Source organism: Mesoplodon densirostris, chromosome 5 (genome assembly GCF_025265405.1).
Source record: "Mesoplodon densirostris isolate mMesDen1 chromosome 5, mMesDen1 primary haplotype, whole genome shotgun sequence".
Taxonomy (NCBI): domain Eukaryota; kingdom Metazoa; phylum Chordata; class Mammalia; order Artiodactyla; family Ziphiidae; genus Mesoplodon; species Mesoplodon densirostris.
The window spans coordinates 106,287,775-106,311,394 of NC_082665.1; the positions used below are offsets into that span (position 1 = coordinate 106,287,775).

The 23,620-nt window shown below is 44.5% G+C and overlaps 1 protein-coding gene and 1 pseudogene across 4 annotated transcripts in view; one reads left to right on the top strand and one right to left on the bottom strand.

Moving 5' to 3' along the window:
- The window catches only part of ABCC5 (ATP binding cassette subfamily C member 5), an 89,963-nt gene that overhangs the window by 20,656 nt on the left and 45,687 nt on the right, over positions 1 to 23,620 (bottom strand). For all 4 annotated transcript variants that reach the window (XM_060099211.1, XM_060099212.1, XM_060099214.1 and 1 more), the window contains 14 exons: positions 23,187 to 23,311; positions 22,995 to 23,067; positions 21,072 to 21,275; positions 20,052 to 20,195; positions 17,560 to 17,662; positions 14,358 to 14,542; positions 13,591 to 13,737; positions 13,208 to 13,337; positions 11,530 to 11,683; positions 11,310 to 11,438; positions 8,520 to 8,706; positions 6,723 to 6,812; positions 3,944 to 4,133; positions 63 to 222 (listed from right to left, as the gene is read on the bottom strand). In XM_060099211.1, the coding sequence (XP_059955194.1) occupies positions 63 to 222; positions 3,944 to 4,133; positions 6,723 to 6,812; positions 8,520 to 8,706; positions 11,310 to 11,438; positions 11,530 to 11,683; positions 13,208 to 13,337; positions 13,591 to 13,737; positions 14,358 to 14,542; positions 17,560 to 17,662; positions 20,052 to 20,195; positions 21,072 to 21,275; positions 22,995 to 23,067; positions 23,187 to 23,311 (2,021 nt within the window). The remainder of the gene's footprint in view (positions 1 to 62; positions 223 to 3,943; positions 4,134 to 6,722; positions 6,813 to 8,519; positions 8,707 to 11,309; positions 11,439 to 11,529; positions 11,684 to 13,207; positions 13,338 to 13,590; positions 13,738 to 14,357; positions 14,543 to 17,559; positions 17,663 to 20,051; positions 20,196 to 21,071; positions 21,276 to 22,994; positions 23,068 to 23,186; positions 23,312 to 23,620) is intronic.
- On the top strand, positions 17,096 to 17,469 carry LOC132490719 (small ribosomal subunit protein uS8-like; annotated as a pseudogene).

Here is a 23,620-nt window from a genome sequence, read left to right on the forward strand (position 1 = left end):
GCTCTAACATGCCCACCTGGCCTGAAATGTGGCACGAAACATGTGGGTGCTGAGCTCCTCACCTGACAGTGCCGCTGAAGAGCACCGGCTCTTGGGGAATGATGGAGAGTTTGCTCCGGAGGTCAGCAAGGCCGATATCACTGATTCTCACTCCATCGATCTTGATGCAGCCTCCAGATAACTCCACCAGACGGAAGAGGGCCATGCCCAGAGAGGACTTCCCTGATGAGTCAGAAGATGGACAGAAAAGTCGTTCAATTAGCAAATTCTGTGAAGACAAAACTGGTTTATTCTCAGGGCAACCTCATCTATTTTTCTATTTCTGTTCAATCATTATTTCAACTGATTAACTCAGATAATGTATAAAATGATAGCCAGAAACAAAAACCAAAACCAAAACCAATGAACTTTCCTGGGACTTCCCTGGCGGTCCAGTGGTTAAGAATCCACGCTTCCACTGCAGGGGGCACGGGTTTGGTCCCTGGTTGGGGAACTAATATCCCACATGCCGCATGGTGCAGCCAAAAAAACCCCCCAAAAAACAATTAACTTTCCTGAGCTACTAAGCATATACATTTACATCACACAGCCCCAGCCTGAGGAGGAGTGGGAGGGACCATTATACTCTCATGAGAGTAAAATGGAGAAAAGTCTCCTTTTCACCTTAGGAACAGGTACACAGGGTTAATGCTTCTCAGGCAAAGTGAGAACAGACAGCAAGGAGCTAGTGGCAAGTCAGAGGACAAGCTGTTTTCTCTCTCTTCTGTCCCCTTAGCTGAGAGAGAAACAAGACAAGGCCTTGCATCACTGTGGCAGCTGGGAAATGGAAGAAGCTCCTGGCTAAACACACAAGGGAAGGTGGTTTGGGCTTGAGAAAATGAGTGGCTATAGATTCTCTACCACAATAGGAAAATGTGGTAGAAAAGCAGGTTTGGGGGATAAAATAGCGAGTTCAGTATCACAGTGATAAGCAGAACAGCTTTGCTTAATTGACTCTTTTTTTTGGCTACATTGGGTCTTCGTTCCTACATGCAGGCTTTCTCTAGTTGCGGCGAGCAGGGGCTACTCTTCGTTGCGGTGCACGGGCTTCTCATTGCGGTGGCTTCTCTTGTTGTGGAGCACGGGCTCTAGGTGCACGGGCTTCAGTAGTTGCAGCACGCGGGCTCAGTAGTTGCAGCACATGGGCCCTAGAGCAGGTGGGCTTCAGTAGTTGTGGCACACAGGTTTTAGGGCACATGGGCTTCAGTAGTTGCAGCACGTGGGCTTCAGTAGTTGTGGCACATGGGCTCAGTAGTTGTGGCGTGCGGGCCTAGTTGCTCCACAGCATGTGGGATCATCCTGGACCAGGGATCAAACCCGTGTCCCCCTGCATTGGCAGGCGGATTCTTAACCACTGCACCACCGGAGAAGTACCTTAATTGACTCTTCATTTAAAAAATGATACAAGTAATTCAAGCAGATTTAACATCAATCTCCCATAATCTCACTACTGTTTTTTTTTTTTGACACATTTACTTTTAGTTTTTTCCTCAGAGTTGAGATCATACCAGAGAAATAATATTGTAACTGCTTTTTCCACTTAACATTACCTAGCAAGCACTCAATCATATTATTACCTTTTCAAGACAAAGTTTTAGTGGCTGCAACAAATTCCATCATGTGGCTGTACTCTTACTTATTTAATCAGTCCTCTAACGTTGCACATGTAGTTTATTTAAAACTTACTATACTAATGCTATGGCAACCTGGTCAGTGCTCAAACTGCTCCTATCTCAGACAATTTCCTTGAAACGGATTCTCAGAACTGAAACTACTTTGTCAAAAAGATATAAATATTTTAAAAGCTCAGTGTTCTATCCCACCAAAAAAAAAGGTTTGACATAGTCCTGTCTATCTACCATTCTGCAAGTCAGACCCATAGTTTAGATGTAGAACCACAGGTTTTTATCTGTTAGAGCAGTTTTCCTAGTTCCTGATCCTCCTCCCCTCCTCTGGCTCCATGTTCTGAAAGACCTCTCATGGCAGCCTTGTGACTGTCTATTCAGAGGTCAGTGAGGGCACGAATACCTGCCTCACCCCAATGTTTGCAGGCATAGTCCTGCTGTTGAGATTTGACCCCCGTCAAACAACCTGTAGGAACCCAGAACGTCCATCTCCCTAAGGCAGGAGTCCTCAGGTCCATCTACCAGAAATGAGTTGGGAAACCTGAGTCCATGTAGCAGGACAGTTCTTGATGAGGCCTCTCTTCCTGGAACTGGCTTTTTCAGGCCTGGAGGATCTGGTTAGTGGCCCCTCCCAGGTAGAAGGGAGGGGGTGGAGGCCCTCCCTAGTGCCGTGGCAGTGGTTCAAGATTTAAGCTGAGGAAGGAATGGCGCTCAAATAAATAGGTTAAGTTGTTCCACTTTAACAAAAGATCTGAGACTAGACTACCTTTGTACTGATGGAACATGTTGGTAAAAAAGGCAATGAGGTCCTCACAGTGGTTACAACCACGGCGGAGAGCCAGGGCCTATGACATAGTCTCAGAAGAAGCTTATTAGGATTACAGTTTAGACTTTGTAAGTTGGGCTATTTATAATTATTTTATTTTTGTTTATGTCTCATCTGTCACTGCTCATGGTTTAATAAAGTCTTGGTGAAAATTTCGGTCTGTCTTACCTGTGTTAAAGGGAAATCACAGGAAGGGAGGTCAGTCAGAGCTTTCAGGGGAGCAGTGCACCCCTGGGGGCCAATGTAGCAGAGGGAATTCGAGGGAGAAAGCAAAGTAAGAGCCGTGGGGACATTCACCCTCCTTGGCTGGGCATCCTCTTTCCGATGCACAAGCCTAGAGGCAGTATCTTGTTTTGACATGAAATAATTCCTTCAAAGAGGAAGCAGCTTTTTCTTTTCTGCTTAGCAGGTTCTTTAAAGTAAATTGGCTAGAAAAGACTTTTTTTTTAACGGCAAGAAAAAAAAAAGCTAAAAGAGTTTTGATGCCAAGGAAGCATGGAACTCAGAAAGCTAATGAGAAATGACTCAGAGAGACCTCTTACACAAGGGTAAACAGGTTAGTGAAAGAAGACAAGACTCAATCTTGAAATGTTATTCAGGAAGGAAAGAGGGAAAGAAACACATTATTCAAGTCTTGACTCTAGAAATCTAAGGGGCATATAGTAACACATTTCTAAGAATAAGAGTGAAATTAAATGCCTAAAATGAAGGCCTAGTCTCTATTTGCAACTGATGTCAGATCAAGAAAATAATTTCTGTCTTCAAAGGAACATAGGTTCCTTACTTAGAACGATGTTGGCTTCTGATAAATATGAGGCTATACAGGCAACACATCCCAAAGACCTTAGATTTTTGTATATTTTGACTTCACAGAAATAAGGATGTTCACTGCAGTGCTATTCATAATAGTGAAAAATTGACAACAACCTCAATGCCCTTCAATTGGAGCAGGGTTAATATAAATGATGGTACATCCATAAAATAGAATTTTATATAATGCTTCATAGAAATCATGTCATAGAATATTAATTGACATGGAAAATATTTGGTAATTTTAAAAGCAGGCCATGAAACAGTGTGTATAAAAGGACCTCATTTTTGTAAACACATTTGTTGATAGAAAAAGCCTAACAAGATATCCACCAAAATGTCAGCAGTAATTATCTCTGGGTAATGGAGTTATGGGCGCCTTTCCCCTTTTGTACTTTGCTATATGTTCCAAGTGTTCTGCACTGAGAATGTATACTTTTATGATTAGAAAAAGCATTAAATGTTATGAAAGCAGGGTTGAAAATTAGCCTAGAAAAGTGGTTTCAGAGACCGAGACACTAACTGCTCATCTAACAGCAATCGGATATGAAGGGATGAGACTGGTATTCAATAAACAGGAAATCATGGGCCCCAGACTTGATTCTGGTAGGTTCAAATGTTTCTCCAGAGAGGACATCCTTACCCGATCCTGTCCGTCCCACAATGCCAATCTTCTCCTTAGGTCTGATGGTGAAGGACACTTTCTTCAAGACCAGGGGGAGATTTTCTTGGTACCTCATCTCTGCATTCTCAAAGGTGACCTCTCCTTCCTGCGGCCAGTCAGGGGAGGGAGACTTGTTCTTAATTCTGGCAGGTGCTTCCAAGGAAAGAGTCTGGGGAGACAGAAGTGGCTGGTTCAGACTGACTATAGATTCTGGGGGAGCTGCAAGGCCTTGTCACAGAGAAGTAAAACCAGGACACCCAAAGCAACCACATAGAGAAAGCTGCCGCTCTGTTCCCTTGCTGTGAAAGAGTCCCCTGGCAGTGAATGCTCATCACCAGTAAACTAGACAGAGACAAAGTACAGTGGTCTCTACACTTAGCAGTTTACAACGGCTACTAAGCAGCAGCTCGGGAAGGGCAGTGGCTTTCAAACTGCCTTCTGTCACAAGGAATTCTTCCACAAAACCTCCTTGGAGGGACTTCCCTGGTGGCGCAGTGGTTAAGAATCCACCTGCCAATGCAGGGGACACGGGTTCGAGCCCTGGTCCGGGAAGATCCCACATACCGTGGAGCAACTAAGCCCGTGAGCCACAACTACTGAGCCTGCACCCTAAAGCCCGTGAGCCCCAACTACTGAGCCCGTGCACCACAACTACTGAAGCCCGCCTGCCCAGAGCCCGTGCTCCGCAATAAGAGAAGCCACCGCAACGAGAAGCCCGCGCACGGCAACGAAGAGTAGCCCCCGCTCGCCTCAACTAGAGAAAGTCGCACAGCAACAAAGACCCAATGCAGCCAAAAAAACCAAAAAACAAAAAAACACTTCCTTGGAGACCAATGTGAGGCATGAAGCCTTCCATCCCTCTTCAAGCACAGCAGTTTTTATTGGAATTTTTTGAAAATATTCCCCTTGAAACAGGGTTCCATCATTTGAAAACCACTGGGCTGAACCCACAGGAGGGAAAGTACATTTATTGAACATTAATCAGCCCCTGGCATCCTGCCTTCTCAGTCAGTCCAGGAGAGACAGACTCCACTCCAAACCCCACCGCTAATAGCTGCGTGACTCAGACATATCACGTCTTCACTCTTCATCTTAGTTTCTCATCTGCAAATTGTGGGGAATAGATTAGATGATTTTGGAAATCCATTCTAGCTTTAAAATGCTGTGTTTAATACAATCATTGGATAATTTTTGTCATCAACAGTCACTTCACGATGCTTTAAAACTCTCTGGTGACTAGTCATGGAGCTTATAGCCTCATAGGGAAGTAATGGCCAAAGACTGCAGTGCTCTGGCAGACGGGGGTGGAGACTGAAGTCTAAAACTCCGTGTTGGGACAGGCATCCAGGTTGGGGACTGGCAGTGGGGATCCAGTCCTCACGAATATGACTGGTTTGTGCAGAGTATACTCTGTACCACGGCTGACCATCATCCTGACCTTTCCAGCAAGAGACTCACACCAGCAGCGATATTAAATCAAACACTACACACTCACATGTACACCCACAAATTGTCCACAGACCAGAGCACTGGGCCAAGAGACTCATGTATAAACATGAAGAATAGCTTTTAGCAGATTTATCAGATAGCCATCCGCAATTCTTTCTGATAACAATCATTTATAAGTTTAAGAAATATCCTACGACTGAAGAGCTTCATTGACAGAATAAATCAGCAGGGCATGTTTCTACTAGAAAATGCAGTTTACATAATATACTCGTTCTCAGTGAAAGGCTAGTTTTTTAAAACTATGTTTGTAAGTCAACGTTCTAGTTGGAACTTGGAATGTATTCATTATCTGTAAATAACGATATAAATGCTAATAAAGTCTCTGGGCAGTTCACAAAATAGGTAACACCTGAGAAATAGATTAAATGTGAGAATCCTAACTACTCGGGACTCTGCTTCTCTCTACAGAAAACTGCTTTCGAGTTCCAACTATGACACCAGCAAGACACTGCCCCATGGCAGGACTGCAAGGGTTACTGGGGAAAGGTGGGAAGAGCTAGATCATCTCAGTACCGACTCATTAACTGGTTTCTGAACTGTGAATGCAGTTTAGAATTAGCTACGGAGCTTTTAAAACGTCAGAAGTCTGGGTCCTTTCCCAGATCTATTGCATCAGAATCTTCAGAGATGAGGCCCGTGTTAGTCTTTGCCTCAAACTCCATATGGGATTCTGATGGCCTTCCCTGGTTAAGAACAAGTAAACTAGACTAAGACTTGAAATAATACGTGGTTTTAAGTAGTGTAAGGAAAATGTTACATTAGTCAGCTTAACTGAATTAATGAGATTAGTAATACTTTGGGGGCTGCCCTGGTGGTCCAGTGGGTAAGACTCCATGCTCCCAATGCAGGGGGCCTGGGGTTTGATCCCTGGCCAGGGAACTAGATCCCACATGCACACCGCAACTAAGAAGTCTGCGTGCCACAACTAAGAAGAGTGTACACCGCAACTAAGACACTGTGCAGCCAAAATAAATAAATAAATAAATAAATAAATAAATAAAAGAAATGCTTTGGAAATTAGCTGATGAACATAGGTTCTCAACCAGGCACAATTTACAAATATATTTAGAAAATCTTAAGATATTCTCTTCTCCACTCTACACATGCTGGAGAGACCACTGCCTCTCCTGTGGGACAAGATAAGGCAGAGAAAACAAGCATCCTCCTGGGACATTTACTCAAGGCTGTAAAAGGGTAAAACTGCTCCATGAAAAGTCAGATTGTAGCAAAAGGCCTGTAGTAGCCTGACCTTGATGTAGTGGTTGATCCTCTCAACTGAGGTGAAGCGAGCTTCTGTCTCAGATGCCAGTCTGACAGTAAACTGGAACAGTCCTGTTAACTGACAACGGAAAACAAGAATCCAAGAGAGAATTTACTATTAATACACACCAGGCCAATGTTAGAAAACCTCCTTCATCTAAGGGATCACAACTCAAGTTATAAGAACTAGCTGGGCACATGCAGCAGCTGGTTTTAGGGACAGACTCATTCTCTAAATATTTAAGACAATGCCTAATAGCACCCAATCAACTGCAATTCTCAGTGAATGCAGGTGGCGTTCTGGTACTGCTGGCACTAACTTTCCTGTATCCAAGGGCTTTCCGCCCGTCTTTACATTTCCAGCAATTCAGCCGTAGCTGAATAACTGCTGTGCTTCATACTTGTACCTACACCTGATGTAGCGGTCACAACAAATGGAGATTATATCAACCTGTGCACAGCAGTGAGAATGCTTCCAGCAAGGTCAAATAAGAGAAATGAGGCTGGGCCAAAACTGAACGCAGAGCCCCTGTGTGTCTCAGACTGAGGACTCTGAAACACAGTATATATAACACAGATTCTCCCCCCACCTCTAATAATCAAGGAAGTCTGCATAACATGGACAAATATCTTTGGGTATCTGTGAAGATACGTATCTCTTCTTAGGTTTCTTCTGGCTACTTATTTTTATCTTTCCAATATAGAAAAATGTCAAACGTATACAAGAATAGAGAGGAGAGTATAATGAACTCCCATGTATCAAACATCCAACTTAAAAAATTATCAACTTACAGCCAATATTGTTTCATCTATACCACCCCATTCTTCCGTATTATCTGGAATCAAATCCCATATAGGCTATCATTTCACCCATAAATATTTCAGCTTATATCTCTCTAAAATATAAAGACTCCTTAAAAACAACCATTGTCACAACTTAAAAAGTTAGTAACAATTCTTTAACATCTTCAAATATCTAGTCAGTGCTCAAGTTCCCAATTGTTCTTTGATCTATTTGAAGACCTTCAACCATTCCTAGGAGCCAGAAGGGTTTACATATGTAACAGTATTGGGAAAATCAGGGGTCTGAAAATAAAACACACAGAAGAAATGTATTGATATATATTTCTTAGAAGACTAGGAAGAGGCCAGAGATGAAAGGGTAGTGAAGACAGAAACCTACAATTAAGAAACCAATTTCAAAATCATATTTATTTAAGAAAAAAATAGCACCTATTTCATAGACAAATGCAACAGAGTTAAATCCCTTTATTCCTATACAGTCAACCTTCAGTATCCATGAGGGATTGGTTCCAGGACTCCCACCAATAAAAAAAAATCCACGGACGCTCAAGTCCCTTATATAAAATGGCATAGTATTTGCATATAACCTATACACATTCTCCTGTATCCTTTAAGTCATCTAGATTACTTATTATACCTAATACAATGTAAATACTATGTAAATAGTTATAAATACAATGTAGAAAATAGTTGGGCAAAAATAAATAGTTGCCCACCTACAGTAAATTCAGTTTTGCTTTTTGGAACTTTCCAGAAATTTCTCCCCCCAAATACTTTTGATCTGCAGTTAGTTGAATCTATGGATGTGGAACATGTGGATGTGGAGGGCTGACTGTATACCAGTCCAGAGTGTTACTGCCAAAGCAGACGGGGAAAAGCTCTAGGAGTTGGAAGTAAAACAATGGCTTAGGGTAGAGCCCCCTACCAGCTCTCTCCTAGGCCAACATATGAGCAAGATGACGCCCCCATCCCAGAGACTAACCTGGACAGCATAGGAGATGGCAAGCCCCGCGTAGGCTGGGGGAATCTGCCCGTGCATGAGAACAATCATCAGCCCGGTGGTGGTGATCAGGGCAATGCTGATCAGGTCCAGCCGCACTGCCAGCCACCGCATCGCACACGTGAACAAGAAGAATGGACTCTGGTTGTTATCCAGTAGCTCCTGGTACCTGTGAGGAAGACAGAACACCTAATAGGCAAATAAAGTACCACACAGCTCTGGTCATGGAGGATGCCAAAGCTCTGGTGAGTTATGGGTGGAGGGCTAATACTGAAGTACTACTGTTTGTAACCAGGAGTGTGAGATGGAAACTTAAGGAGTGCAGAGTATTCCAGGCTCCACAGACAGGAGGACACGAGGGTTTTCTAGCTTTACCCTTTCAAAGAAACGTGTTAAAGATGCTAGGGAAAGATATTTACTTCAACAGCATAGGTAAAGCAGGAGGGAAGGAGATCAAATAAAGAGGCTGCTTAAGCTTTAGAAAAATGTTTTAGGTCAGGGGTCATTTTCTCAAAGAAAGAGAGGTTACAAAGGTAAACTGCAGAAATGGCACAAGACCAGAAAAAAAGAAAACCTTGGACCAAAAGTGGAAACTGCCTGTGGACACACTTGTTTCCCAAGGCCATGGAGCAAAGAACCAGGAGCAGTGATTTAAACCAGAGCAAAAAGACCTAGACAACCTTTGTCACTGCAGGAGCAAGACACCACTGTCACCAGGGGGCTTAGAGAGTAGATCACGCCCCAGCTGAAGGTCTGGCACCTACACACAACTAGAACTCCAGAATGGGAGATCCGGGTGGGCAAATGGGCTTCGCTTTAAAAAAAATCACTACCCTCCTTACAATAAGATATGTGCACTTTAGAGAAAATTAAGAAAATGCAATAAAAGAGGAAAATGTAAAATTCCAGTACTCTCACCACTCAGCTAAAACCAGAGTTAATATTCTGCTGCATTTACTCCCAGCATTTTTTTCAATGCACTCACATTTCTGTGGGTATGTACATACACACGTACACGGTCAGCATATTTTACTTTTTTCACTTAAAGTTAGGATGCATTTTTCTGAATTGTTTAACTAAACCTTTCTATTTTAGAGTTCCTTTTTAACATTAATTACTTAATTTTTGGAATGAATAATATACTCTACAGGACAGAATATTCACAGGGTACAAAAGGCTTTATCATGAAAAGTTGGTCTTTCTCCTGCCCTCCTCCAGCTACTCAGTTCCCCTTTCCAGTGGCAACTATTAGTTTCTTATGTGTCCTTTCAGAGATATTCTAAATGTTACAGCTACAGACACATAACTAAAAGGAGCACACGATACCCGCCCATCTGTACCTTGCTCTTTCACTAATATACCTTGGAGATCATTCATTATCAGTACCTAGAGAGCAGTCTCATTCTTTTTAGGGGCCATATAATATTCCACCACATGGGGACAACACAGCTTATTTAACCAGTCCTCTACTGAATGACCTTTAGTCTAATTCAATCTCTTGTTAACACAAATCTCCACAATGACTATATATGTACATAAATTTCTCATACAAACAATATTGAACAGCTAAATAAAATGTCAGTCTAATGTCAATGAATGTCTTTTACTGTTCAAAAGATAAAAAAATAAAAAATAATAAATAAATAAATAAATAAATAATAATAATAAAAAAGCAAAACTCTGGGACTTCCCTGGTGCAGTGGTTAACAATCCACCTGTCAATGCAGGGGGCACGGATTCGATCCTTGGTCTGGGAAGATCCCACATGCTGCAGAGCAACTAAGCCCGTGAGCCACAACTAATGAGCCTGCATGCCACAACTACTGAAGCCCATGATCCTAGAGCCTGTGCTCTGCAACAAGAGAATCCACCGCAACAAGAGAAGTCACCACAACAAGAGAAGCCACCATGGACCTCCCTGGTGGTGCAGTGGTTAAGAATCTGCCTGCTAATGCAGGGGACATGGGTTCGAGCCCTGGTCTGGGAAGATCCCACATGCTGCAGAGCAACTAAGCCCTTGTGCCACAACTGCTGAGCCTGCGCTCTAGAGCCCGTGAGCCACAACTACTGAAGCCTGTGAGCCACAACTACTGGAGCCCACACGCCACAACTACTGAAGCCCACGTGCCTTGAGCCCGTGCTCTGCAACAAAAGAAGCCACCACAATGAGAAGCCTGTGCACTGCAACGAAGAGTAGCCCCCACTCATCGCAACTACAGAAAGCCTGCACGCAGCAACAAAGACCCAGCACAGCCAAAAATAAAGTAAATAAATTTATAAAATAAAAATTAAAAAAATAAAAGTAACCATTCCAAAAACAATAAAAAAAAAGAGAGAGAAGCCACTGCGATGAGAAGCACGTGCACCACAACAAAGAGTAACCCCCGCTCTCCACAAAGAGAGAAAGCCCACGCGCAGCAAAGAACAAATGCAGCCAAAAATAAATAAATAAAATGCAGCCCAAAATAAATAAATAAATAAATAAATAAATAAATAAAATTAATTAAAAAAAAAAAAAAAGCAAAACTCCATCAAATATAGCCGTTCAGGACTGAAAGCTAACAGACTCCAAATCTGTGTTTTTGTCTTCCCATTTTCTCAGAAGGGAGTTCCACCAAGCAAGTGAATCTTAACCAGAGATCATTAAATTACTAATACTCTTAGTAATGAGCTTTATAATCCGGAATTCTGACCTTGAAAGGCTTCTTAAACTCTCATTAAATGCTGAGATGCTGGCTCCCCATTGAGCCCTCGGGCCCCCATTGAACTAACCTGTGCAGAAATTCCTGCCCTTTGTTGTAGGCGTGGATGGTGGCAAGGCCCTGTATGCTGGATGTGATGTGGGAGAGGAAAGGTGACTGCGTGATATTGTCCAGACGCTTCAGCTCTCGGATCAGAACCCTGGAGAGAGAATGTGTTCTGTGTCAGAGGGGTAGACTAGCAACTCTGGCTTCATCCGTTGCCCTGGGAGACATGAAGACTTCCTGTTTACCTGGAGACAATGTGCAGAACTGAAAAGAGGATGATGAGGGGCCCCACTGCCACAAGGAACCACGGGAAAACTCCCGCGATCATTCCAACACAGAAGAACACAAGGATGACGTTCTGGATGAACATCTCAGCCTGGAACGGCAGGCGCACATCGACTGGGGAAACCGTAAAGGAACATGTGTCAGATGCTGGATCCACAAACAGGGAAAATGGAATTTTAAATTTTCCCCAATTTTTAAAAAACAAGAAGAGGCTCCATAAAATCCCTATATGAAAGTTGTGATTTTTGCCTTTTAAACAGTCCGATCAAAGAAAAATCTGGAAACCTGGTTGCTCAAATTTTTCTTATCCCAAGAGCATTTAAGTGATCTTTCTCCCCTGTGCCTTCTTTTTGGTTCACTACGCTGCCCAACCCCTTTAAACATTTCTTCCACTTTGCAAAGTAATATATGCTTGTTGTAAAATATTTGGAACATAAATATGCAAAAAAATTAAATAAACATAGTCTTTATTCTTACCAATATAAATGAACTGCCACTAACATTTAAGAAATTTTTCATCATGGAAAATTTTAAACATACACAAAAGTTGAAAGAGTATAGAACCTTCAACAGTTATCCACATTTTCTTCACCGTTTTTTGAACATCTCCTCCCCCCACCTATTTTCATGCAAATCTGAGATATGTTGATACCACCGATTTTTTTTTCAATCTTTTTTCCATTTGTCTGTGTGTATGTGAGTTTAACAGAAATGGGATCATGTTATGCATATGTGTATCACTGTTCTGTGTACCAGTGATGGTTTTGATCCCTTGTTACCGCTGGCCATGGCTTTACCATTGTAAAGATGCCTATCAACATCTGAAACAAACTCCTTCTATGGAGGCAACACAGTACAGTAGTTAAAAACATTAGCTCTGGGGTCAAAAAGATCTGGGCTCAATTCCCAGCTTGTTATTTAATAGCTGTGTGATCTTGAGCAAGTTATTTAACCTTTCTAGGCATCAGCTTTTCTGTGTATTCAGTGGATGAAAGGATATCCACACCTCATAGGGCTGCTGTGAGGATTAGGATAACGCATGTAGAATATTCAGTACACTGCTTGTTACACAGTAAGCCCTCAATAAATGTCAGGCAGCATCACTATCATTATGGGCTATGGGAGTATAGTTGACCCTCAAACAACGTAGGGTTTAGGGACGCAGACCCTCTGTGCAAAGATCCACATATAACTTACAAAGTCAGCCCTCCATATATGTGGTTCCTCATCCATATTTCCATATCTGCGGATTCAGCCAACCTGTCGTTCAAGGGTCAACTGTATTTAAGTTCTGGTGCTGGCACAGTCCATGAAGCATCCAGCATCCAGCAAACCTGTCTGAGGTTATAGGTGTCCAGGAACCTGTGCACTACCCACAAGTAAGTATGTGTTTTGGACTCTGAGATGCCCCTGTCCAAAGCCTCTAAGCTAACTCAGTGTTCTGAACTGGTTTTCAGTTTAAATAAGATCAGATAAGAACTCAGACAAAAGGTGAAAAAGCAGATAGGTCCTTGGCCTAAAGAGAGGTTGCAATGTGGAGAAAATGCCAAAACTAAAATGTTCCTGACGCAAACATCGACAGCCACTGTGCTCTGGCTTATGCTCCAGAGCACAACAGAGAGAAGCAGTGAGAAATACCTTCATCCATGTCTTTGGAAAACCTGTTGAGAATCCTCCCAGTGGGCGTAGTGTCAAAAAACTTCATAGGGCTTCGAAGGATCCTTCGGAAAAGCTCATCGTGGAGCCGGGAGGAGGCTCGCAATGTGCCCTGAGGGGCAGAGCACAGCGTGATCAGAGATCTGGGACTCAGGCAGGCTCAGCTCCCACTCCATGGGTCGCAACTCCACAGGACATCGATGCCCAAAGCTGGAGAAGGGCGAATGGCCGTGGAGGAGGGAGGTGGCTAATAGGAAAAAGCTGAGGCTGATGGGATGCAGGTCACTGCTTTAAAGGAGCTCCCCGACTCAGAGTAAACCCGAGAGATGCCAGGTGGAATCCTGACGGCCCCCACCGGTGCACACCTTGACAAAGACCACTCCGCGAACGGCTTTCAGGATCAGCATGACTGCCATGGAGAGGGCGTAGATGCTGGCATAGTACTGCATGAGAGGATTGTCCTTCATGCTGCTGCTCACAGACGTCCTGTTTTCCTGAGTCACTGTGGTGTTCTGTTTGGAGGCAAGGGTCTGTGAGGCAAGACTCCCAGGGACTGCCAAGAACCCCGCATCAGGGCCATTCTTGGCTCAAGGGAGGGTACAGGATAAAAACTCTGGGACCTGGTTGAGGCAGACACAAGGCAGACTTTGCCCCGCTCTCTCTCTCTCTCTCTCTTTTTTTTTTCTTTTGCAGTACGCGGGCCTCTCACTGCTGTGGCCTCTCCCGTTGTGGAGCACAGGCTCTGGACGCGCAGGCTCAGCGGCCATGGCTCACGGGCCCAGCCGCTCCGCAGCATGTGGGATCCTCCCGGACCGGGGCACAAACCGTGTCCCCTGCATCAGCAGGCGGACTCTCAACCACTGCACCACCAGGGAAGCCCCCTCTCTCTTTTCTAAGGACGACAGCAGACAGCCTACAGTTTGCTACTGATAAGCTCTACTGCTCCGTGAGTTGGTCAGGGAGCAATTATCTGCTGAGGTTACATTAGGGACTCATCTCTTTTCCTGGGTAATCCTTGTTCATTGCTTCTTTTAACTGAAAACTAGAACAGTTTCCCTAAGGAGAGACAGGGACTATGGAGAGATGGCCACTTTATGAGACATATAATTTTCCCATTAATGAGGAACCTTACCCCACTTCCTTGCTTGATCCAGTAACTCAACCACCAGTTGCTGAAGGCGGTACTGCCCACGTTCAGCATGAAAAGGGACAGAATGACCAGGAATGCCAAGGGGCCCCCAGCAGCCTGGATGTAGACACCATATACTGACCAGGGCACGGAACCCTGCCCCTTCTCTTCCATTTGCACAAGCTGCCCTAGGTAAGGAAAAGGGAAACACGAACTCAGAAAGGAAAGGCTGCTTTTCAAAACTAAGTCACCTGTAGAAGAGCAGAATCAAAGGGAGCCTACAGTTTCACAGAGCTCTAGATGAGAATTATTTCCCCTTCATCAGGAGCATTCATTTATCCATGTAACATTTACTAAGCACCAACTATGAACCAGGCCCAGGATGAGGCCGTGGAGCGGTAACAAAGATTAAGACCAGGTCCCTGCCCTGGAGATCTGGCTCAGATCATCCTTCCACAGTCTAGCAGGACAAAGTGGTAAATAAATACATAATTATAATAAAATGTGTGAACTCCAACGCTAGAGCTATCTGCAGGGCAGCATGGGAACATCCAAGAAATGCACATAACCTACTTGCAGGAGCTGTGAGGGGCTTAGCAGGGAGTTTTCCAGGAAGACTTTCTATGCAGTCCATGTCGCGTATTTTTTTTTTTTGGCCGTGCCACGTGGCTTGTGGGATCTTCGCTCCCTGACCAAGAATTGAACCCAGGGCCTCAGCAGTGGAAGCGCCAGGGAATTTCCCATACCATGTGTTGAAAGGTAAGCCAGAGTCGGCCAGAAGGGGAAATGATGGGCACAGGTGTGGGGAAATAGCAAATCGGTATACACAGATATCCAATTCAGTGTGGCTGGAACATTCTGTGCGCCTAAGGAGTGGCAGGAGATAAAGCTGATTAAGGAGGCTGTGGTCAGAGGATAAAGGCATTTGGACTTTATCCTTCAGACAAGAACTTCTCAAGAGAATGGGCTACAGGGGTGTAGAGATTTGACTCCCAGGCCCTGCTGTGCACTAGGTGGGCCTGGGATGGCCAGACCAGCCACCTCAGGCAGCCTCTACCATGCATCCCAGGGGCTCAAAGAAATAGTGGCATTTTTCTGTGTGTGCCAAATCACGAAAAAGATTAGAAAATGCAGCTTTGACAATGGGAGGCCACTGAAAGGCCTCAGGCAGGAAAGTGAGTTGGCTGGTTTTTAACTAGATCTCTCTGCTGTTCGTGTGGAGGACAGATTTAAAAGGAGGCAGCTGTAACAGTCTGGGTAGGAGATGATAAAGACCAGAACCAGGGTCATGACAATGGGGACGGAGTTTCAGGAGGTAAATTCAGTAGGATGGAGTGACTGGCTGTGGGAGGAGAGAAAAGATTCCAGGATATTTCCTAGGGGCTCCCTGGGCTGGTCAGGTGATTGATGCTGACAGGAGAATACAGAGAAACATCCCCACAGGAAGCAGCCTCCCCTTTATCATACATGATGTGTAATTACCTTGGAACAAGCAACACATGCCTTGAGCACTTTGCGATGTGAGTCTCCAGGTTAGTGGCTATGTAAATAAGGACAAATATCCCCTAAAGACATTCTATTTTTTTTATACTGTCTATGGCAGGAACTGACAGACGTCTCAGGCTTCTGTGCTGTGTTTGCTTTGTGTGTGTGAGAGTAAGGCAGCTCAAATCACACCGGGCTTCAAAAGCTCCTATGTGGCTAATTGAAAGAAAGACAAGAGGCAGGGAGTGGTAAATCAGGACGGTCACCTCCTATCGCCAAATGCTTTAAGAACAAGGAAATGAAAAATGCAGTGGCAAACCCAGGAAAGGTCCTGGATTCAACACGTCAGGTGAGGAGGTGATACAACAGAAAGAACTTTAAAACAGGACTGCACTTTTATTTATTCTTATTCTTATTCTTTGCAAACTGATATGCAGCTTAAAGTTTACAAAAGTGAAAATACCTAAGGTATTGCATATAGCTTTTCTAACTCCCAAGATTTGTTTCAGTTGATAAGATAAAGGGTTTAAAAAACACGACCAAGGACTCTGGATAGGAAAATCAAGTAGGAAAAACCTTGGCTGTAACTCTTCACCACAGCCCTGCTGCAGTCTGCTTGGAACAAGCAGAGGAGTGTATCATTGTAACAGGGGAGGTTCTGAGAATGTAGGCATTCTTAAAGCTGGCATGCCTCTGCATTGGTTGGCATGACTTTTAAAGAGCAGAGATGAACCCACGATTCAATTTTTGCTTAGTCAAGATGACTCAGCTATGACTACCTACACCTCACCCCACCCTGCATAGAAAAAGAGATTAAAGGACATTCTTGTTGCCTTGGTCAGCTTAAGAAAACACAAGGTGCCTCATGGTCTCCCAACAATCATACAAAAATCTGGTATTCTAGAAATATAAGGCCAGGCGCTCTACAACACACAATGCTATCAAACAGCATGAATTACCACATGGCGTAATTTCTTTTCTTTTTTTTTTTTTTTTTTTTGCGGTACGCAGGCCTCTCACTGTTGTGGCCTCTCCCGTTGCGGAGCACAGGCTCCGGACGCGCAGGCTCAGCGGCCATGACTCACAGGCCCAGCCGCTCTGCGTCATGTGGGATCTTCCCAGACTGGGGCACGAACCTGTGTCCCCTGCATCGGCAGGCGGACTCTCAACCACTGTGCCACCAGGGAAGCCCCACATGGCGTAATTTCTGATAAACTTTAATGACACACTTTCCACCATCTTTCTGTGCTGCCAAAATGGTGCTCATGAACGTCCTGGCTGGCTGATGCTCTCAAGAGCATCATCAATGTGAAAAAGAGAGGCAAACGTCAGGTTCTTATCAGGCCATGCTCCAAAGTCATCATCTAGTTTCTAACTGTGATGGTGAAGCATGGTTATATTGGCAAATTTAACTGATGACCACAGGGCTGGGAAAATTGCTGTGAACTTAAACAAGTGTGGAGAGATCAGCCCTAGATTTGATGGGCAACACAAAGATGTAGAAAAATGGCAGGTCCCATCCTGTCAGTTTGGTTTCATTGTACTGACAACCTCATCTAGCATCATGGACCATGAAAAAGCAAGTGTGTGAAAACACACTGGAGGGAAAACCATGGGATCCTTTTTCTAGGGATGTAATACATATGTGCAAATAAAATGCTTCAGTGGAAAATAAAAACCAAAAAAAACTTTAATGACAAATCTCAAAAAAGTTCATTACCTCCCTCTGGCTTCACTGCTTTCTCCTTCTTTACTGATCCTGTTTTAGGACACTTGTCTTGTGTTTTCTTCTGTGAACCACTGGTTTCCTTTTTAGAATTAATCTTAAAAAAAAAATAAAGAAGTGTCTCCATCATCATGATATGGCCATTCAGACAAATGTCCAAAGGACATGTTAGCAAATCATCCATCGAACTGCTGCTCTTATTGAAAAGAGACACATCCAGCTTCTTAAAAGTTAACTTCTGTAACTTCCCCAACTCCTTAAATCTTTGAGCTGGGTTCCTACCATTCCACTGACACTGCTCTCCCCAAAGTAACTAAAGACCTAATGGTCACTTCCATTCTTTCCATCTCTGATCCCCACATCACTAAATCAAATCATAGATCTACCATGGGATAAACTTCCACTTCTCAGCCTGCTTTTGCAGCACCTCCACATCCTGGCCCTAGCCTATCCATGCCTCACATCACACTGCCATTTCCCACTTCTAGACTTTTATCCACGCTGGTTCTTCACTTGGGATGCTCCTCTCCTCTCCCAACTCAACCACAGTGGTCCCCATTCAGATGGATTCAAATCTTAATTCTCCCTGAGGCAACTTAACACTCCTCTAGAATAAAGTTCACCCTCTCCTGTTCTCCCAGGCACTTGTTAGTACTTTCACAGCATGTTGCTACATATGTGACCTGGTATTGTTACATATGTACATATGTTGTTACATATGTACAAGCATAAGAGTATTGGTCTTCCCTAGAAGACTGCGAGTCCCTCAAGGACAGAGATGACATCTCACTCATGGTTATAACCTACACAGGGCCCAGCACCCAGAACTGCCCATAATGGGGCACGCTGGGACTTACGAAACATTCATCAAATTGAACCTGAGATAATAGAAACTACTTAATGTTCTCCTTTCCAAGTTCCTCTTATATCTTTATACAGGAAATTCTCTATACATAGTTTATTACATTTAATTCTATGTCACTGTCAGCCTCATGACCCCAGTTTGCTCTCCAACTAGATTTTTTAAATTGACAGTGAAAAAAAAAAAAAATCAGAAAATGATATAAAATTTAGAGCCACATCTGGAACGTAAGATAGGACTCTAAATTTTATATTTACCACAGTGCATGAATAAATACACTCTCTAAAGAGAAAATTACTATTTGTTGACCACTGACTGGGATAAGAACATTACATATTATTTCAAATGCACCAACTCAAAGAGGCAGGTGCCACCCCCATTTTTAAGATGAGGAAACTGAGGCTCAGGAAAGTGAAGTGATATACTGAAAGCACACTCCTTCACTCAACATGCTCCCTCTCGATATTCCTTTGCTCCTTGGACATTTCATGTTTTAGCTTCTCTCCCTCTCATTTTCCCCTCCATGTGTACAGTGAGGAGGAAATAATCTGAAGAGCCCAAAGCACCGTGAGAGTCACAGGGAGAGATCATAAAATCCAAATCTGGATCAGGTGTCCCTATAGCGGTTACTGATGACACTCGCAATGTCAGAGTTATATCAAAAGGCCTAAAACACATCATGAACAATGTTGAACTGAACCTGAAATCAAACAGGATGATACCCAAACACTGAAATAAGAGTCCCAGAAAAGGTCCCAATAACTTTTTGCTTTCATCCTACTCAACATCAAAATGACCTAGTAGCTAAGAAGCGGCTTTTAGCCCAGCCTGAGTGAACTCCTAGGACCCAAGGCGACCAGAGTTTAAAAAGGTCAATACGAGAGCCAGCTCTAGGTACGCCCTTGTCTTTGCCTAACTCAGAGCCCAGAACGGGCGGTCACCTTTCCGTGTTGCTGCAGGAGGCCCGGCAGTGCAGCAGAAGGAGCACTTTGGAGTTGAACTGACCTTTCCAGCAGGCTGTTTAACCCTTCTGAGCCCCCGTTTCCTCAGCTGTACAAGTGGAGGATAATCGTATCTGGCCACAGAGCTCTGTTAAAATGGCTGAACAGGATGACAGCTATAAAGTGCCTAATCCAGGAATTGGGACACAGCTGGTACTAGTTAATGAGTGCCAAGTCGGCAGCCAAGACACCATGGATAATTTTCAAATGTGTGCAGTATTTAATGTCTCTTCTCTGCCACCTTATTCATTTGATTATTAAGAAAGGAGCTTCCTAATGTTTCAGTCAGGATTTGATGGAGTTTAGGAAGCTAAGTTATGACTGAACAGCAGCACACACTGAGCCCACGTCCTTCTCCTTGTCATTGCCTTGCTGATAAACTCTCAGTGACAGAAGGCCTCGGTTCCCTAACCCCACAACCCTGCCCTCGCAGAATAGAACCAGTAGGCGGACTAAAGCACAGCAGTCTGGTCACCAGAGAACAGGGCCCCTGTCAACAAGGCACGGACAATGAGTTCAGCTGAGATTTCTCCATCACTCACTACGGTCCTATCTCTCTTGCTGGAAAGACACACACACACACACACACACACACACACACACACACACACCATGAATCTTACCTCAACTGGGGGTGTCTCTCCCAGCAACAGGTTATTAAAAATGGTAGCATAATCACCATTTAGATTCATCAGTTCCTCGTGGGTGCCTCTTTCTGTAATACAGCCCTCTTTCATGAAGATCACTTCATCACAATCAGCCAGGTACTGGAGACAAAGACAGGGACAACATAGTGTGGCTGATATTTGTGCAAATACATCCAAACGCCTATAGCTTAGTTCAGCGGTTCTCATCTGGAGGTGAACAAGCCCCCCAGAGGATACTTTGTAATATCTGGAGACATTTTTGGTTGTTACAGTTGGGGGGAGGGGGTCCTACGGCCATCTGGTGGATAGAGGCCAGGGATGCACAGGACAAGCCCCCCACAAGAGGGAGCTCTCTGGCCCCCAAACCCCACTGTGCTGAGACTGAGAACCCCTGCTTTAGTTTGTCCTGCCTCGTGATGTAGTTCAAAAACCAGTTCCTCTAATTTTTGACATAAATCTGCTGATGAAGCCACACAAAGGCCTGCATTAAACTTCACATCCCTTCCCTGCACTCAGAAGTACATATAATTAGTCTCTCTGCGGCAGAATGGGGGCTTAGCCCCCCAAACTTGACAACATATGCAAAACAGATGGTAACATCCTTGAGCTGCTCTCTGAAGTGGCTGCTGGTCATGGAACGACAGAGGGAGAAGAGCTTGTTTTCCCTAAACAGTTCCCACTCGCGTATAGATGTTAACACAACCCTTTCCAAACTGTCTCATACCCAAACTCCATTTTCAGTCTACTCCTCTCAGCCCTTTTACTTACTGATTTACATGCAGAAGCTAACATGCTCCAAGGATCTCTGATTCAGATGGCCATCTGATATAACAAGCTTTATTAGTACAATGGGACAGGGGGCTATTTGCTGAGGAAGTGAACACCCATGATTCCAGGGACCTCTAGGAGCCCCACAAAGATACCTGGACCAAGCCCACCTCCCTGTTTCTGATTTCCCAAGCCAAGGTGGGGAGCCTGGGGAAGGAAGCACCATACCTGTAACTGGTGGGTAATGAACAGAACCGTCTTCGACTTGAGGTGCTTCTGGATAGCACTGTTGAAGATGTGGTTGCCCACGTGGGCATCTAAGGCACTGAGGGGGTCATCCAGGATGTAGATGTCTCGGTCACTATACAAGGCCCGGGCGAGGCTGATCCTCTGGCGCTGCCCACCACTCAGGTTGGCTCCGCGCTCGCCAATCTACAGGAGCCCAGAAAGCACGGGAAGCCTCCAGCTCAAGTCCAGAACAATGCTCAGTGATCACCCCAGTCACCTCACCTCTCCTCCACCCAAACCAGCTTCTTCTCTTCACTTCCCCACCTGGATGAAGTGCTGCCGTGTCTTCCAGAGCCCACACAGAACTGGGGGGGCATCAGCCCGGATGGCTCCTCCCCTCCCACCACCATCTGGTTCCTAACCAATCCTGTATCTGAGCCTCGCCACGCCCTCTTGATGCCCCGCTACAATCCATTCTCCATGGGCAGAAAGACCTTTCCAAAACACAAGGCTGACCATGTCCCGCCCTTGCTTAGTCCTAAGGAACATAATCTAAGCCCCCAAATATGGCAGACAAAGCAGGCCCTTTACCACCTGGCTTCCCAGCAACTCTTAGCCTCCGCTGTCAATCCCCCTTCCATACCCTGGGATCTGAGCACTTTCAATTGTGTGTCTATTATGAACACACTCCACCACTGTCATGCCTTCTCCTGTACTGTGTCTGCTCAGTTCTGGTGTCCTCTCCCCTGTGAAGCCTCCCCTCCCCCTCTCCACTAACACCCAAAAGAAAGGGGACTCTTTCATCGGCCTATTTTGTGCCTATTCGTCGGGATGTCTCTCTCGATTGGAAGCCTTTTGAGGACACAGACTATTGTCCTTTTCTTTTATATTCCCAGTGCCCCCAGCAGCTTCTGCACAGGCAGTCGGCATATAACAAGCACTTAATAAATGTTACTAAAAAAACAAATGAAAAAAAATCAATTGTCAAACGGTAACTGGCTCTGTATTTTTTAAAAATCTTATCCTTAAAAAAATTCAATTAATTCAGAGGTTTTCAAATAGGAACATGTAAGAGAATTACCTGCAGGGCTTGTTAAAACATACTGTGGAGCCCCACCCTTAGAGTCTTGGATTCAGTAGGTCTCGGGTGTGGCTGAGAATCTGCAGTGATGCTGCCGATCTGCTGCTAATCAGGGGAACAGGATCTGAGAACCAGTACTAATCAAACCATTCAAATCTGGTTTGAGGGCTTAAGCTGAAGTCAGCTGAATAAAAGAGTCAGCCCCAGAGACCTCCAGGGCAGGTCATGGGAGGTGAGTGTCAACACTGAAGGCACTAGCCAGTTCCAAAAACAAGCCTCTGGGAACTGTCCCAGGGCAGAGAAGCAAAGAAAGGCGGGTTTGTGCTAAGGACTCTTTATCTCTAGAGGGAGAGGCCTCTCTAGAGACCATATGTGAGTAAGGAAGTTGGCAGAATGAAGTTCAGGGGAAGAAACTCAACAGGCACATGCTTGACTTTGGTTTTAAAAACGAATAGGGTAGAGCCTGCGTGTCCAGAGCCTGTGCTCCGCAACGGGAGAGGCCACAACAGTGAGAGGCCCATGCACCGCAAAAATAAAATAAAATAAAATAAAAATGAATAGGGTAGAAAACATGAATTCTGAACCAACAGTGGGATTTTGTTTAAAATTCACATGACATGAAATATTTATATGCTTAAAACAGGTAGTGTTGATATTCCTGCCCTAAGGACCAAATGCTTTCCTAACATAAAGTCCCAGAGAAAGTAAAACTCCCGTGTAGGTTCTTCTCCCATGCATTTAAGATGCACTCCTAGGAGGTGGCTCTGGCATAGCCCTGTCACCTATCTTCCAGAATCCTCTCTGCTAAACACCCTGGCCCACCAGGGACAGAAGACTTGTACCTCCGTCAGGTCACTGTTGGGAAGAATGGCCAGGTCAGGCCTCAGGCAGCAGCTGTTCAGCACAGAGTTGTATCTGAAGGACACAAAGAGACGCAGCATCAGGGACACGGTTGGGGTAGAGCCTGCTGACTCGGGCTGCCTGTGTCTCACACAGCCAAGATGAAAGCATGACAGAAACCAAACATTCCTTGCCTTTCTTCATCAAATTCCTTCCCAAAGAGGATGTTGTCTCTCAGAGTGGCATTGAGGATCCAGGCCTGCTGCGCCACATAAGCGAAGGTTCCATTGACTGCAATGCTGCCCTCTAGAAGTGACATCTAGGGAAAGAGACACCATCTAATGGCATCACAATGCAAAACCATCACCCTAAGCCAGCAGAACCCCCGACATTCCACAATGGAGTTGAAAATCTTGGCAATTTCCCTGGATGCTTTTTGAACCCAAATCTGGACCTCACCTTTGTTCCACAGAGAGCAAAGCTACAGCAGTAGCTACAGCAGTCAAGAAAATCAAAGTTCTCCTTGCTTACGTGTGATGGGAGCCCAGCATAACCCATGATTTGAATGAACAAATACTTCATTCAGCAACCCATAAGCTACTTTATTATCCTTTTTTCCTAACTGCAA